Source organism: Hyperolius riggenbachi, chromosome 5 (assembly GCF_040937935.1).
Source record: "Hyperolius riggenbachi isolate aHypRig1 chromosome 5, aHypRig1.pri, whole genome shotgun sequence".
Taxonomy (NCBI): Eukaryota; Metazoa; Chordata; class Amphibia; order Anura; family Hyperoliidae; genus Hyperolius; species Hyperolius riggenbachi.
This window is the reverse complement of record NC_090650.1, coordinates 32,886,616-32,903,712: the sequence shown is the minus strand read 5'-3', so window position 1 is coordinate 32,903,712 and position 17,097 is coordinate 32,886,616. Positions and strand designations below refer to the sequence as shown.

General features: G+C 46.1%; 1 protein-coding gene across 1 annotated transcript in view; it reads right to left on the bottom strand.

Annotated features, from left to right (window-relative positions):
• The window catches only part of LOC137518099 (uncharacterized), a 67,146-nt gene that overhangs the window by 29,352 nt on the left and 20,697 nt on the right, over positions 1-17,097 (bottom strand). Inside the window, exons 9-13 of the mRNA XM_068235418.1 lie at positions 8,671-8,749; positions 8,367-8,566; positions 3,102-3,344; positions 2,898-2,996; positions 1,551-1,744 (exon numbers count right to left, since the gene is read on the bottom strand). Of these exons, the coding sequence (XP_068091519.1) occupies positions 1,551-1,744; positions 2,898-2,996; positions 3,102-3,344; positions 8,367-8,566; positions 8,671-8,749 (815 nt within the window). The remainder of the gene's footprint in view (positions 1-1,550; positions 1,745-2,897; positions 2,997-3,101; positions 3,345-8,366; positions 8,567-8,670; positions 8,750-17,097) is intronic.

The following is a 17,097-nucleotide window of genomic DNA, read 5'->3' as shown; positions in this document are numbered from 1 at the left end:
ACTCCAAAATTGCACTTGCTAGCCATAGAATTACAAAATCTTCTCAACGGTAACAACCTTTATCTCAATCCCAGGTGAATCCTGTCCCCGTCACTATGGCCAGTAGTGGTCAGTGCCAGTTGGAAAAGGGAATGCAGGTACACACCTTGGAGTCGCACTGAGGGGGGGGGGGGGTTGAGGGAACGGAATGCATACACAATCAGGCAAAGAAGAGTAAGGGAGGAAATGACTTCAGGATTGGCTTCAAAACAGACACAGTTAAAGCGGATCCGAGATGAAAAAGTAACTATAACAAGTAACTTGTCTACATATCTTATCTTAAAGAGAGTCTGAAGCGAGAATAAAATTCACTTTAGAGCTTATATTCAGCAGGGGCATGTGTGCCCCTGCTAAAACGCCGCTATCCCGCGGCTGAACGGGGGTCCCTTACCTCCCAAATACCCTCCGTTCTTTGCGGGGGATCTCTTCCTGTTGAGGCAGGGCTAATGGCCGCAGCTCTGCCTCACACGCATCTGTCAGCGCGTATCTCCGCCTCTCCCCCGCCCCTCTCAGTCTTCCTTCACTGAGAGGGGCGGGGGAGAGGCGGCGATGCGCCGCTGATAGACTCGTGTGAGGCAGGGCTGCAGCAGTTAGCCCTGCCTCGAGGAGCAGCAAAATCTACGACCAAGTTGGTCGTAGATTTTGCAGGGGGGGGGGGGGGGATTTGGGGGGTAAGGGACCCCAGTTCAGCCGCGGGATAGCGGCATTTTAGCAGGGGCACACATGCCCCTGCTGAATATAAGCTCTAAAGTCAATTTTATTCTCGCTTTAGAGTCTCTTTAAGTTTAGATAGTTTACACAGCAAATCTAGCTTCAAACAGCTTTAAAAGTTTATGATTATTTATTGCTGTGATACAATGAGGACAGCCATATTCTGTTTGTCACATTGTAAAAGGCTGAGGGCTGGAGATACTATCAGCTTGCCTGTGTGTAAATTCAGTCCCCTCTCCTCCTCCCCTCTGCCTCTGAAATCAATGGCTAGTAACCTCCTCCTCCTCCTCCTGCCCAGACTGAGCTCCCATGATCCCTTGCTACTTGGGACTGAGTGCCAAGGCTTTCTGAAGAGCTGTGGGCGAGGCTTGTTTAGGTTATAGGGAATTAGAGTATTAAAACAAAAAAAGTATTTGGCTTGAGGAATGCCCTATAAACTATATGAAAGGAACACAATTATGCAATGAATAAAAGTTTATCTCGGATCCACTTTAAAAAGGAGAATCCAAATAGAAAACTATAGAAAAACTATAGAAAAAACTATAGAAAAAAAAATCACTGAAATCAAAAAACGTGGACAGTGCAATGCATGTGTTATGTAAGTAGAGCAAGTATTTATCTACTTATATATGTGTTTTTTTTCTGAGATAGAATGGCTGACAGCTCCTCTGAAAACTATTTATAGCCTGTACAAAGGTTACTACTACAGGATTACAGGAGATATTACTGCCCTCATGAGCCTACTGAGGATGGTGGCACAGTGTGGTATTTACTCCTGCCCTTCATCAGGCTTTGCTTACCTGGGTGTGTTTTACACTGAGAAACCGCAGGCTTGGAGTCCGAATCGCCAACAAGCTGAGTGTGCGGTCCGTCACCGCCGTCTGATTCACGCTGAGATGGGTGAGAGGACAACTAGTGTTCTCCAAGAAATCACACATTCCGGTATCGCTGAGTTTGGTCTGATCCAGGATGAGGTGCGACAGGTGTTTCAATCCTACAGGGACAAATCAGGCACAATGCTACGATCGCAGAGACAAAAAGCAGACAGCGAGTAGCTATCACAGAGCAACCAGACGCAATGAAGCGATCACAGAGAAATCAAACAATAGTGAAACGAGGCTGTAATCACAGAGCAATCAGAGAGAACATGATGGGCAGATTAAGGTGGCCATACATCTAGCGATTTGGTGGCCGATCGACTATCCGATGTAATAATTATTATGAAACGGATGAAAATCGGTGCAGCCAAGTGCATGCCCGATTGACGATGCAACCAATTTTGTGCCGAGCATGTCAATCGGACATGCTGCAAGGTACCGGGCCGCCGTGGTTGATCAAGTGCGCAGCGGTAAGTGAGCGATATCAGGGATAAGCGTTGAACGCGATGAAACCCCTGATGCTGCCCCCCCCCGTCCAATTTGCCTCCCTGGTGGCCAGTGCAGTACACATTACCTGTCTGTGCCCGCTGCTGGCTTCCGCTCATACACGCGCCCCATGTTGTTGCCGGTGTACACGTCAGCACCGGTGACGTCACACATGCGCCCACATTACTCCAGCAACCACGTGGTGCGCGTGTGGATGGAGGACGAAGCCAGCGGTGGAGATGGACAGGTAAGGTATACTGCACTGGGCACCGAAGGGGGAGATATTGGACATTAGGGGGGGCAGCGTACAGCCGACGAGGCTGATTCCGGATCGATTTCAGCATGAAACCGACTAGGAAATTAGCCTGCGGTGTGTGGGCAGCCAAAAGATCTCTCTCTAATCAGTTTTAATTAAAGAGACAGAGGCGCCTGGTGCATTCGTGACCATTTGCTGTCATATGCTCCTTTCTATTGCCTGAGGAAGTGGGATCATACCTGTGTAACGCGTTGCAACACTTTGTGGAGTACATCAATGATTTTATGTCTTTTGAAATTGACAGTGTTTGTGTCTGCTTTTAGGAGGTAAGTCCACCACTGCCTTCCAAGCATTTTTACCTATTTTAGCCGCCTCTGTTTACTGCATAAAATCAATTAGAGAGAGATTTGTCTCTTGGTCGAATGTGCCCATTATCGCTAGTTGTATGGCTACCTTCACTCAGACAAAAAGCAACGAAGACAGAGGGCACAGATAACCAGGGCCGAGACGCAACATAGAAAAGTCACCCCGCAGGTGGAGCAGGCAGGTGTCTGTGAGGTTCCGGCAGGCGGTAAGGTTCAGGTGTTGCAATCTGTGCAGGTGCTGCAGGACGTACAGAGCCTGATCTGTGAACAGAGAGAGGCTATCAGTGTTTATGCCACATGACATCATGACATCACTACTGTCTCGCATAAGAGCAGCAAACAAGTCAAACTGTGTAAGAAAGGTACCTGTGATAAGATGGGCAGAAATCAGGCTGAGATTCCGCAAACCGGGGAAGCCACATAGCTGTCGGACCAGCTCGTTGGTGCAATATGGGTAGCAGTTCAGGGTCAGCCTGCGAACGGGGCACCCCGTGAACAGCTCCAGAGTCTTGGGCCGTAGGACGCGTTCCTTCACCATGTAGTCTATAATCATCTCTGCCAGATCCGGGGTGACTCCAGACAGCGAGCCCGGGTACTGCATGCTGGGGGCTGCAGAGAGAGAGAGAAATAGCTAGACCAGACACAGGTCAGACAGCATCCAAAGAGACAACTCTGATAGGTCAGGGGCAGCAAGGAAAATGATAAGACAGCAATTATAGAGGAGGCAGCTCTGAGGCCCCTTTTCCACAAGCAGTTGACAGGCAGTGAAAAGCCTCTCAAATGCTCATAGAGGCGCTTGGCTGCTATACAGATCCTATTTGTTTTCTCCAATTATTTGCCTGATGAAGTGGGATAGTCAGGGCCGGCGCTACCATTAAGGAAAAGTAGGCAGCTGCCCCAGAGCTTGTAGGGGCCCCCAGTGGCTACAAGAGGAAAAAAATTTTTTTCAAATCGGCCTTATAGTTTTTGAGAAAATCGATTTTAAAGTTTCAAAGGAAAAAAAACACATTTAAAAACCTGCCGACTTTAATTGTTAATAGCAAATCCACCTTAAATGCTAGAAACCCTAAATTTGCAGGATATGTTAAGGAGATCATTAGGAATAAGAGGAAAAAACAATTTTTCAAAAAGACCTTATAGTTTGAGAAAATCGATTTTAAAGTTTAGAAGGAAAAAAGTATAGTTTTAAATGTGGTAAATGTCACTTTTAGTAGCAAACCTAACGGTAGTGTAATTTTACATGCATCAAACGAAAGTGCAATAAATTTCCTGACGGGGTTTCCAGGGGGTCTATACGCAGCCGCAGCGCTTTGGCCAGGGATCGCTATACAGCCGCAATATGGCTGTATGAAGATCCCTGGCATTTTTTCCTATTTTCCCAATTTTTTTTTATGTTTAGAGTGTGGGAATTTTTTTTTTTTAAATTATGTGGGGTCCCCCCTCCTGAAACTTTTTAACCCCTTGTCCCCCATGCAGGCTGGGATAGCCAGAATGTGGAGCTCTGACCGATTGGGACTTCACACCCTGACTATACCAGCTGCAAAAAAGGTCCCCTAATGCCAATTTTTGTTCCGGGGTATATGTTGGGGGGCCCCCGGGTTTTTTTTGCCCTGGGGCCCCATTGTTGCTTAAACCGGCCCTGGGGATAGTGACCTGTGAAACGTGTTGCATTTTGGAGCAAGAGCAAGATAAATGTTATCTTGAATTAAAGTAACGTTTTTCAGTCTGTGAATCTGTGAGGGAGGTAAGTCCTCCAAAACGTCCCCGTTTTTAAACGATTTTATTCTTGTTGGCGCCTCTGTTCACAAGTTTGTATTTATTTTTTCTCACAACTGCTTCTTGATCTGCCTGGTAACTGTTTATTGCTGCCTAGTAACTGCTCACTGCTGCCTGGTAACTGCTTGCTGATCACACAGTTCAAATGCCGTGGAAAGGAGCCCTGAGAGGTTACAGACAGCAGAGAGATCCGCTTGTTAAAGCAAATCGCTGCTAGTGGAAAAGGGCCTTGCATTACATTGCAAGATTTAAAGAGACTATCAAGTGTAAAATAGACCTGTTTTGAATGGTGCTCCAGACAAAGAACAGTAGCCAAAAACAAGAATGTGCCACAGATGAATTAAAGAGACTCCGTAACAAAATTTTCATACGGTTTTCTTCCATCCTACAAGTTCCAAAATCTATTCTAATGTGCCCTGGCTTACTGCAGCACGTTCTACTATCACCATCTCTGTAATAAATCAACTTATCTCTCTCCTGTCAGACTTGTCAGCCTGTGTCTGGAAGGCTGCCAAGTTCTTCAGTGTTGTGGTTCTGTGATGCATCTCCCCCCTCCAGGCCCCTCTCTGCACACTGCCTGTGTGTTATTTAGATTAGTGCAGCTTCTCTCTGCTCTATTATCTTTTACAAGCTGAATAAATCCTACTCTGAGCTGGCTGGGCTTTCACATACTGAGGAATTACATACAGGCAGAGCTGTCTGCACTCTGCAGGAAGAAACAGCCTGACACTTCAGTGGAAGATAGCTGCAGGGGGAAAGAAACACACAAATGATCTCTTGAGATTAAAAAGGAAGACTGTATACAGCCTGCTTGTGTATGGATGTATTTTATATGTGTGGACATACTGTACATCAACCCACTTCCTGTTTTGGTGGCCATTTTGTTTGTTTATAAACAAACTTTTTAAAACTGTTTTTAACCGCTTTTAATGCGGCGGGGAGCAGCGAAATTGTGACAGAGGGGAATAGGAGATGTCCCCTAACGCACTTGTATGTTTACTTTTGTGCGATTTTAACAATACAGATTCTCTTTAAAGTAAACGTGAAATATGAGAAAAAGCCATCCATATACTAGTGTCCACAAAAAAAACATGTCCAAAGTACTGTACAAAGTTTTTTTTAGGGACTTATCCCTGTATTAAAACCATTTAAAGCATTGCAGAGGGTGATGCATGGTGTTCTTCTAAAAAATTATGACTTCGCCAGTAGTTTTAAACTAACTTCACCTTCGGAGACCCCCTGTGCGTTGACTTCCAGTGCTTAGCCCCGCCCAGTGTCGGACTAAAAGGTGGAAAAGCTGAGGAAATTCACCTGCTGGCCAAGCAGCAGTAACCCTGTGTTACCACTCCAAATAGAAACCTGCAGCAAGTCTTCACTGTGAGCAGCAATACCTGATTACTGCTGCTTGGCCAGCAGGTGGATTTTCTCAGCTTTAGCACCTCCCAGTCCGACACTGGCCCCACCCCCTTGTAGAGGCGTGCCATGGCACTCTCTGTATGGAAAGTACAGAGTGCCACAGGAGATGCCACAGAGATACTAAGTGCCACAGCACTTGGCTGCAAGGGGCGGGGCTAAGCACTGGAAGTCGGTGCACAGGGGGTCTCTGAGGAGGAGAAGAACTGGGAAAAAAACACAGCTGAAGTCGTAACTTTTTAGAAGAATACCATGCAAACCATGTCTATTTTACTTTTTTCTTTAGACCTCGTACAAAGACGAGTTCAGAGGCGCCCGTGAACCATTTCCTCGCCGGTGGCTCCGTTACCAGCGACTTTCAGGCTGAAGGTCGGACGGTTCTTCCTGAACGGTGATGATCCACGTCATTGCGCCGGCCGGGCGAGACAGTCCTGCGCATGTGCAGTTCAGAGTTAGAAAACCGTCACACCAGCCGGCGCTATGACTCCATTCAGGAAGAACCGGCCGACCTTCAGCCCGAAAGTCGCCGGTAACAGAGCCGCCAGCGGGACCGAGAAAGGACCAGTAGGTCCCCGGGGGACCTCACGGCCTACGGTGGACTGGAGGAAGCCCCAAGTACCAGTTTTTTTTTTTTTTTTGAAATTCAGGGTCCCTTTAAGTGCCCTGTAGAGTTGTCGCGAACGGTTATCGAACCGTTCGCCAGCGAACATCTCAGCATCTCTGGGCCCTGTACTACTTTCGGGTCGCTATGACCCGGAGTAGTACGCCTGCGCTGGCCCGGCAGTGCGCGTCCTAGATCGGGCTCCTGTTGCCGGGCACTTTCTGCGCATGTGCATGACGTCATGAGTGACGAGGCGTACTACTCCGGGTCATAGCGACCCGGAGTAGTACAGGGCCCAGAGAGATTCGCCCAGCGAACGTTTCGGGCCATCTCTAGTGCCCTGCTCTCTCACTATCTGGATACAATCAAAAGGAGGTAGAGATATCTTTCTGCAAATGTAAGGGTTAGTTCACACTGGGCGCTTTTGGTAGCATTTTGCTGATCGACGGCTGTTCACTGTACAGGAAAGCGATTTAGGAGTGATTGCATTTTGTGATTCTGTAACATTGAAATGCAATCGCTCTAAAATTGTTTTAAAAAAATGCTGCATGCGCCATCAACAAATGGCTAATCACTGGCGATCGTTACAGTGGGAACACTACCATTGACTTGCATATTAGCCAGTAATCAGCAAAACGCTGAAAAATCGCCCAGAACTAGCCCTAAGGGCCTTTTTCCACTGTGAGTGTTGCGATGCTGAATCACAAATTGTTTGCTAAATAACATAGGAATTGCAGTAGGTATTTTCCACTACCGCGATTCGATTTTTACCAAAGCGTGATCATGCCTCGAACTGCAGGGGCGTAACAATAGACACTGCAAGAGATGCATCTGCAGGGGGGCCCAGAAGCTGCAGGGGTGCCCCATGAGAGGAATAGATTATTTTCCCTGTCCTAAAAGACTGACAACTAAGGGCATGGAAAGAAAAAGCTTTCTGCTCTCTGCACAACTGTTCTAATGTCAGCATTTGCTCAGTCACTGATAAGGAATCAAACAAAGTTTTGCAGATAAAGATTTGTAGATAGTCCCTATTCAGTATGCAGCAGGGTCTTGTGAACAGAGCCCAGCCCCCAGCCTCTCCACCCCTCCCCAATTGCTGTGAACTGTAGTGATGCTGGAGTCTTCAGAGCCCGTTTTGCTCCACTAGAGATGGACAGAGTGAGTGAAATAAGAAGCTGGGACTGGGAGAAAATGCATGCAGTGCTTCACTGCTGTCTGTAGCCAATTGAAGAACATTGGTTCTCAGTTTAGCTATGCAGAAAGCAAGGGGGAGGGGGACCCATCCAAATTTTTGCAGGGGGGGGGGGGGGGGGGGGCAGTGATTTCTAGTTACGTCCCTGCCTCTGAGCGATTTTTATTGCGATTTTGCTATGCAATACATTGCAAAATCGTGATCGCAATCGTAGGAAAAAATTAGGGACTTGCTGAATCGCAATCCCTAGAGTTTAGCACAAGTGCTAGTGATTGCTAGTGGAAAAGGGCCCTCAGTGTCATTAAGATACATTAATTACAAGGGATCTTGCAAGGACTGTGAGGTATTTATGGCAAATAGATAAGACCCTTGGTTTGCTTAACACCTACATAGACTCCAGCTGACATAGAGTTTTTTTTTTTTTACAAACCATATCCTGTTCAATGTATGCTGCAGGAGCCTGAAAACCGTTAACTGTATGTTACTGAACAGGGTGGGGCATACTGATTCCAGGAGGGGGGGTTTGCAGTGCCACAGCATGCCCCAGTGTAGCACCGCCCATGGCAGTGACATGCAATGCAATGCTGTATTAAGGAGGGAGAATGATAAACAAGGAGAAGTGGGGAGCTGGTGAATAATCATAACATACCAGTGATAACAGCCAGTGCTTTGGGCAGTGCGAGGTTCCTGAGGGAGGAGATGGGCGTCACTCTGGTAATTTTTGGTGGTGGGGGCCTCTCTGTCACCTCCTGTCGCATCTCAGCTGCCGCTCTAGCCAAAACATGTGGTGGACGTGGCGGTGATGGAGCGGATCCTGGTGGCGATGCCTCGTTATTCTCGTCCGCAGATCTGAAACATTCACACAATCATCTTCAGCCTAATGGTCAGTCATTACGCAGCAGTAGACAGGTCCTCTTATCTAGGCAGGTCACCTCTGCTGATGTCACACTTACCTGAGGCGGAGTCCGTTAGATGGCCAGTGGTGTGATGGAGAGCCTAGATCCCGAAATGCCAGTAAGGCATGGCGGTCGCCTGTAACACAAAGCATACCTCTATAGCAGGGGTCAGGAATCTTTTTGGCTGATAGAGCCATAAACTCCACATATTTTAACCACTTGCCGACCAGGGCTTCCTGCAATGATCGGTGCGGCTTGGGCTCTCCAGCCCGCAGCACCGATCAGGAGTGAGCCAGAGCGATCAGACTACCCCCCTTTTTCCCCACTAGGGGGATGTCCTGCTGGGGGGGGGTCTGATCGCTGCCGGCTCTGTTCGTTCGGCGGGGGGCTCCTCAAAGCCCCCCTCCGCAGCCATTTTCCGCCTCCGTCCCCCTCCGGCATTTCCCTTCCTCCCGTCCTGCGCCGCCTACAACAGATGCCGGCGAATGAGAATGCGGCGATCCCCGGCCAATCAGAGGCCGGGGATCGCCGATCTGCCTTACGGCGCTGCTGTGCAGCAGCGCCGTATGATGTAAACATCATTTCTTCCCCGCCTGTTTACATATTGCCGGCGAGCCGCGAGCGGCGGCTCTCCGGCTGTTCACGGAGACACCCTCCGTGAACTGACATGGAAAGGCCGCTCGATCGAGCGGCCGTTTCCATGGTAACCCGTAGACGACCAGTTTACGCCAATCGGCGTTAGCTGGTCGTCAAGAGGTTAAAATGTAATTCTGTGAGAGCCATACAGTATGTTTCAAACTGGGACAGTGCGCATGCGCAGCAGAGGGCCATGTTGCCATGGTGATGTGTATACAGGTGATCCGCCGGGCAGTGGAAGTGTCAGACACGTCTTCAGCTTCTTTTGGGTTTCAGCAACATCAGAAATATCCCTCGAGACCCAGAGAGGAGAAATACAGACAAACGGCTTGTACAATTAGCTAGCTGACTTGAGGGTTGATTCACTTTGTAGGATGAGATACCCACACTTTGGCCCAATAGGCTGCCTGTCAAGTGACAGGCACCCTATAGGGCCAATCAAAGTGCGGGGATCTCATCCTACAAAGTCACTGGACCTGACAGGGTCCAAAGTGGAACAATTGGAGCAGCCATTCGTTTTGGTGTAGCGAGTAAGTTAGTAGTGCATGCTACAGCAGTAGTGTGCCTACTTTGAAAATTTTATTTGCACTGCCACACTAAGCTGCGCTGCTTGAGCAGTGTAGCTTAGTGAATCAACCCCTACTGATTTGTCTGTGAGCCAGATGCAGCCATCAAAAGAGCCACATCTGGCTCCCTACACCTGCTTTATGGTCTCTGAAGTGTGGAAAGGTATCTGCCCCGTATAAGATTTCCATCAAAATTCCCCATCTGTCACACTGACTGCTATCTGATCCTTAGAGTGATCCCGAGGTGAGAGGTATATGGAGGCTGCCATATTTATTCCCTTTTAAGCAATACCAGTTGCCTGGCAGTCCTGCTGATCCTTTGCCTCTAATACTTTTAGCCATAGACCCTGAACAAGCATGCAGCAGATCAGGAGTTTCTGGCATTATTGTCAGATCTGACAAGATTAGCTGCATGCTTGTTTCTGGTGTGATTCAGACACTACTGCAGCCACATAGATCAGCAGGGCTGCCAGACACACCACTAAGCGTGATCCGTCCGCACTGCCTTTGCATTTTGAAAGACGCACTCCCATTGACTCATTAAAATCGCATTTTGAAAAATCACGGCTATCAATTTTAGCTGTGATTTTAACCACTTCCCTACCATGGTCATTTTCACAGATCAGCTCTGATTACTTTGGCAATAACCTTATCAATACTTTTCACAACTAAATGATCAATATTATTGCTTTTTGCAGGACAAATTTGGCTATTTGTTTTTAATGACTACCTTATTTTCTATGCATGTTAAAAAGAAAAACAACCTTCCTGGCGGTAAGCCCGAGCTGAGCTCGGGCTATGCCGCGCAGGAGGATTTCTCAGGCCCTGCTGGGCCGGTTTGCTTAATTTTTTTTTGCAACCAGCACTTTGCTAGCTGCGTGTGCATTCCGATCGCCGCCGCTCCACGCTGGATCGCCGCACCGTGCCGCCCCCCCCCCCCCCCCAGACCCCGTAAGCTGCCTGGCCAATCAGTGCCAGGCAGCGCTGAGGGGTGGATCGGGACGTCCATGACGTCGGTGACGTCATCTCGCCCCATCGCCATGGCGACGGGGTAAGCCCTTCAGGAAATCCCGTTCTTTGAACGGGATTTCCTGATCAAAGATCGCCGGAGGCGATCGAAGCGGGCGGGGGTTACATAGATAACAACTGGAGTTTAACTCTTCATGTACTGGAAACAATATTAGACCTATGTCTCTGCTCCTAATGTTTTATTTCTTAGCTGTACTACGCATACAAATCATCATCATTTTTTAGTTCACTGCAGTGTCTCCTTAAACCAACAAATTTTATTTATCTCTCTCTCTTCTGTTTATTTAAATTTATTTAAATAGTTCATTTGTTTTCATAATGTATTAGATGTAAAAATTTAGTAGTGTATATAATGTGTTACTGTTTTCTCTCAGAATGTTTATTTTACACTTGTTTACTGATTAGCCCTGCCACTGAATTTCCTGGGGAGTACATTTTACAAAACACAAACGAAGCTCAAACAGATCACAAAGCACTCATCAGTGTGGCTCTGCCCTAAATCACTATTCTTTTGCTTCAAGTGCAAAGGTAGCCATACATTACTCGATTTTCTATCACGCTATTAAGGGATCGACTTTACTGGGGCAATCAACTACAGTGTGGTTGATTGAAAGCCATATTTTTATATAGGAAATAAATATGGCAACTTCCATAGGTCTTACACCTGGAGTTCCTATTAACAGCAAGGGCTGCAGCCCAATATTTCCGATAGTTGTCATCAGTTAGTCGTAGTGTCATTAAGGACTCTTAATTTAGTCTGAAGTGAGATTTAAAAAAAAAAAAAAACTAAACAAAAAACCCCAGATACGCACCTAAGGAGAGGTACCCAAGAGCTCCCGAAGACGGGTTGCCCCGTACTGCGCATGTGCAAGCACGCTCTCTCGCGCATGCGCAGCACGGAGTGGCCTGTCTTCGGGAGCACTTGGGCTCCAGAAGACGTCCGAAGCCTCGGGCAACCGCAGAGAGAGAAGTCAGACACTGCTAATGGGGGAGCCAGCGCAGGAACGACAGGAACAGGACAGGAATGGGAAGGCTCTATAGGACCCAGAGCCTTCCCTCTTCTTAGGTGAGTTTTTTTTTTTTTTTCAAAATCTCATGTCAGACTCCCTTTTGGTGGCCACTGTAAGAATCTGCAAGGCTCCTGCAATGCGTAAACCTCCTTCACTTTAACCATTGTTTCAGTAGAAGCCTGGATGCTGGAGTTCTCTCTTAATGGGAACCAGAGACGAAGCACCCTTGTGTATTTTACCATATATATCAGTAAGAACATTAGAGAAAACACTTACCATGCTCTTCGTTTCATCCTCACTGCTAAAAGTGTCTGTTTCAGCTGTGATAAGAATCCCGGATTGAGGATTTATGCTTCATACACACTTGAGATAAAAGTCTTTGGAAAAGGCAAGATCACAGACCAATTTTACCCCCTTCCATGTAGTATGAGAGCCATACTCTACACAGTCTATTCTATGGAGCTGCACTCCCCATCAAATAAAATCTTTGCAGGATGCTGCACACACCTTGTTTAAGACAATCATCTGCAGATCAGATCCACCAGGATGGATTTTCAGATCTGCAGATGATTGCCAGATATGCAGATGAATGTCTGTTAAACAAGGTGTGTATGATGATCTGCAGATCTCATAGACTATGAATGCATTTTGCAGGAATGGATCTTTTGCAGATACTGATCTTTTGAATGTGTACGGGCATCTTTGTGTGCAGCATCTTGCAAAGATTTCTGTCTGATGGGGAGTGCAGCTTAATAGAATAGACTGTGTAGAGTATGGCTCTCATACTACATGGAAGGGGGTAAAATTGGTCTGTGATCTTGCCTTTTCCAAAGACTTTTATCTCAAGTGTGTATGAAGCATTAGTCTGGCTTTGCTGGGAATGATTATTGCCGAGTCATTATAGCAGAGCCACAAGAGGCCAGGCTTAGGCTTGAAAAGACACCAGAGAAGACAGACTCAGCTATAATCTTTCCGTAGCAAAGCTAGACTGAGTGCTCAGTCGGTGATTCTCATCAGAGGTGATAACGGTCATATTAAACAGAGAACAATGAAACAAAGAGCAGATTAGCTGTTTACTGTCATGTTCCCACTGATTTATAAGGTAAAATACAAGAGGGTGCTTCATCTCTAGTTCTCTTTAAGACCATAATTCTGGTTATATGTAAATAGATACCTGCACCTTTTGGATATATCAGCAGCTGTATGGACCAGGCAAATCCTCCTTTGCCCACAGTTTATAAATATACAATATAAGTCCACAGCGCTAAAAGATAATTACACCTTTAAAGGGACACTTAAGTCAAACAAAAAAAAAATGAGTTTTACTCACCCAGGGCTTCCAATAGCCCCCTGCAGCTGTCCGGTGCCCTCACCGTCTCCCTCCGATCCTCCTGGCCCCGCCGGCAGCCACTCTCTGTTTCGGTGACAGGAGCTGACAGGCTGGGGACGTGAGTGATTCTTCGCGTTCCCAGACACATTAGCACCCTCTATGCTGCTATATGGTATATGATATATGCTATAGCAGCATAGATGGCGCTATTGTGGCCAGGAACGTGAAGAATCACTCGCATCCCCAGCCTGTCAGATCCTGTCACCGAAACAGGAAGTGGCTGTCGGCGGGGCCAGGAGGATCGGAGGGAGACGGCAAGCGCACCGGACAGCTGCAGGGGGCTATTGGAAGCCCCGGGTGAGTAAAATTCATTTTTTTTGTTTTACTTAAGTGTCCCTTTAATCCAAAATATAAAATACAAAATACATAAAAAATTAATTGATCTCTCGCTACATTAACATAGCACCTTCCCCTTTAAACATCAGAATACCACACATGCAAATCACTCATTCAGATTCACTGCAGTGAGTAATCACGTAAAAAATGGAAAAAAAGGGGATCCCTAACTTAGCGTCCTACACAAATCGCATCAGTGACGTCGCTGGAAGCAGCCGAACTCAGCGTGTGAGTGCAAGGTCCTATTCCCGGAGGGTGCGCCTGGACCGAACGGCAGCTGCCGAGCAGAAGGACCAGCCCCGTACTACACCTCGTCTGATATCCTCTCTGCGCTCGTTCAACTGGCCAATACGAGCGGCAGATTGAGGCAACGGCTCTGGAGGAAGACTGATGCCCACGAGGAGGGAATAGTACACGTATAGAGGAATACAGAAGTATATGCAATAGTGACATGTGCAGTGGTAACATCCACTTTTGATTTTTGGATACGGACATAATAATTGCCTCAAATATCAATACATTTTTTGGTGATTTTGTGCATATAGTATATGGACGTTTTTTGGTCTTGTGCTGGGATCCCCTTTTTTTTTCATTTTCTACGCGATTACTCACTGCAGTGAATCTGAATGAGGGATTTGTATGTGTGGTATTCTGATGTTTAAAGGGGAAGGTGCTATGTTAATGTAGCGAGAGATCAATTAATTTTTTATGTATTTTATATTTTGGATTAAAGATGTAATTATCTTTTAAGACCATAATTCTGATGAGTACAGTGAACATTTTGTTCTGTAGGAAAGGTCACATGCGCTTTTATCTATTCCATGTGCAGACTGGCTGCCTCAGCTGGGATTGGAAAGTATAAACACTTGCCTGCTTTCCAAAACATGAAATTCTGGATATTAAGAGTACAGGGCAGAGGGAGTTCTCAGTATGGTCAGGGCTTCCGCATTTGCGCAGTAAAGACCCTTTCAGAGTCATAGAAGGTAATAGCAAGCGTCTAATGGTTGTGACACCTGTAACCCACCCATATTCTGCCTCCAGGGGGATGTGGCTACTTGACGCTTGTTAATCTGGAGTTTTCCATATATAGTATGTACCCGGCGCTAACAAGCACCCGGCCGGAACAGAAGAGCAGCTGACAGATGGTCAATTCACCACCTGACAGTTATGTGAAAGGGGCCTTACTAAAAGATTTCACTAAAATAATGTTATTCTTTTCGCAGAGAAAACCTCCACTAAGACACCTATACATGCTAGACTGTCACCTGAGATGGTCACTGTCCTCTTAGCTAAGTAAGTAGCTATAGACTCTATTCTGGGCAACGTGCACCTGCACTTGTAGAAGGAAAACAGAAAGAGACACCGAGAGCCAATATAGTGCATTATGTAGTATAACCAGATTACGGAGAAAGACAAAATGTGTGCCGTTATACTCACAAGTCAGGGTTACCTTAAAGGCAACCACCGTACAGGCGGGTGGGGTGCATTAGGACCTGACCCCACTCAGGTTAAGAAGCCGCTCTCTGTAGAGAGGAGACAAGGAGTAACACCACCGAGGGTGGACTTGTCAATGTAGCAAGGATGGAACAGAGGGACCAATAACAGGATAAAACCGTTAAAAACCACTTAAAAAAATGAGAAGGTAGTGGTGGACTTAAAGAGAAACTCCGACCAAGAATTTAACTTTATTCCAATTTGTAGCTGATACCCCCTTTTTCCAGAGCAATCTATTCCTTTTCAAAAACAGACCATCAGGTGGCGCTGTATGACTGATATTGTGGTGAAACCCCTCCCACAAGAAACTCTGAGGACCGTGGTACTCCTGGCAGTTTCCGGTCTGTGAACCTTGTTGCATTGTGGGAAATAGCTGTTTACAGCGGTTTCCAACTGCCAAAAAAAAACATGCAGCAGCTACATCACCTGCCAGCAGTAAAAATGTCACCATGTAATAAATGTCAGAATGTAAATCAGGGATTTAAAAGATTTTACAATGGGCAAACACTGCCTAAATCATTCATACATAATTATTGTAAAAATGAAGCACTTTTTTTTTTATTACATTATTTTCACTGGAGTTCCTCTTTAACCCCCCAGTAAGTAGACACCGAATTGGTTGATTTAATAGTCAATGACATTTATTTATACACTCCACAATGCAACGCGTTTTGAAGGACCAAACCCACTTCATCAGGCATATAATGGGAGCAATACCTAGCACTGGTCAGTGTAGCACAAGGGCCTCTGTTGACTATTAAATCAACCAATTCGGCGTCTACTTACTGGGGAGGTAAGCACACCACTACATCCTCTTTTAAACGGTTTTTAGCCGTTTTACCCGGTTACCCTGTTATTGGCGCCTCTGCTCCATCCTTGCTACAATGTGTGCCTGCAGCTTGTCATATTCCATGGTGGGTGTGTATGGACTCCATACTATGGAGTATTTGCAGAATGGCAGATAAGGTCCCATAACTCCTCAGATAACAGCTTGAGCTGTGTACATAAAGCAGGGAATCTTTTGTAGCAGCCTTGTGTGTAGGTGAATTTCTATAGAATCAATCCTATCTAGTGGCCCTGCCTTTATTATATTTAGCCTGGCGTTTGTGCACATGACTTAAACAGTGATAGTACTGAATGTCCTCTGTCTGGTGCGCTGCTTTCTTAAAGTGGACCTGAACTCTTGCACAGGACAGAAGGAAAAACAGAGAAATGCACCCTGTGTGCATTTAGAGAGTTTAGCTTGTCTAATTCTCCCTAATCGCAAGTGCAATTTGATATCTCTGCTGTGTCAAGCTCAGGAATCTGGCTGCCTCGGCAGAGCAGCTAATTTGTAAACACAGGATGTTAACCCTATGTCTGCTTCCATGTAAGTAGGACGTTGCAAATCTATTGCAGGATTTGTATCAGTTGTAACATAGAAATGTTTTTCCTTAAATGTTATTATGCTGTTGCATATCATTTAGAGCAGAGAGGAAGTTCTGAGTTCAGGTCCGCTTTAACAAGTGGGTGACTGGGGTTGCCAAGAATACTCGGGCTGGGATCAGAATCAGATATTCATACCTTATACAAGAGTTTAGTCAATTAGACTCAATAACTCAAGATACAATAAAATGTATTGCCCGATACACACCATAATTAATAATAGATCATTTCCCACAGGTCCAATCAGGTTTCCAATCGAATTTCCAATAGATTTTGTACAGAAGTGATTGGAAAATCAATCAGAAGAACAATCGAAACTAAGAAATTATCAATTCGACTCATCTATCTGAAGGGAAATTGCATGGTGTGTACCGGGTATTATGCCTGGTACTTACGATGTAATTTACCGTCAACTTGACGGGTCAAATCAATCCATTTCCAATCGGCTCCCGATCGAGAACCTAATCAATTTCGTGCAGTACTGATATGAAGTTCGATCCGATCCTCACAATCGGGAGCACATTGGGCATGGAGGAAATTATTGATTCGACACATAGATCTGACGGGAAATTGCTTTGTGTGTTTGAGGAAGACCATC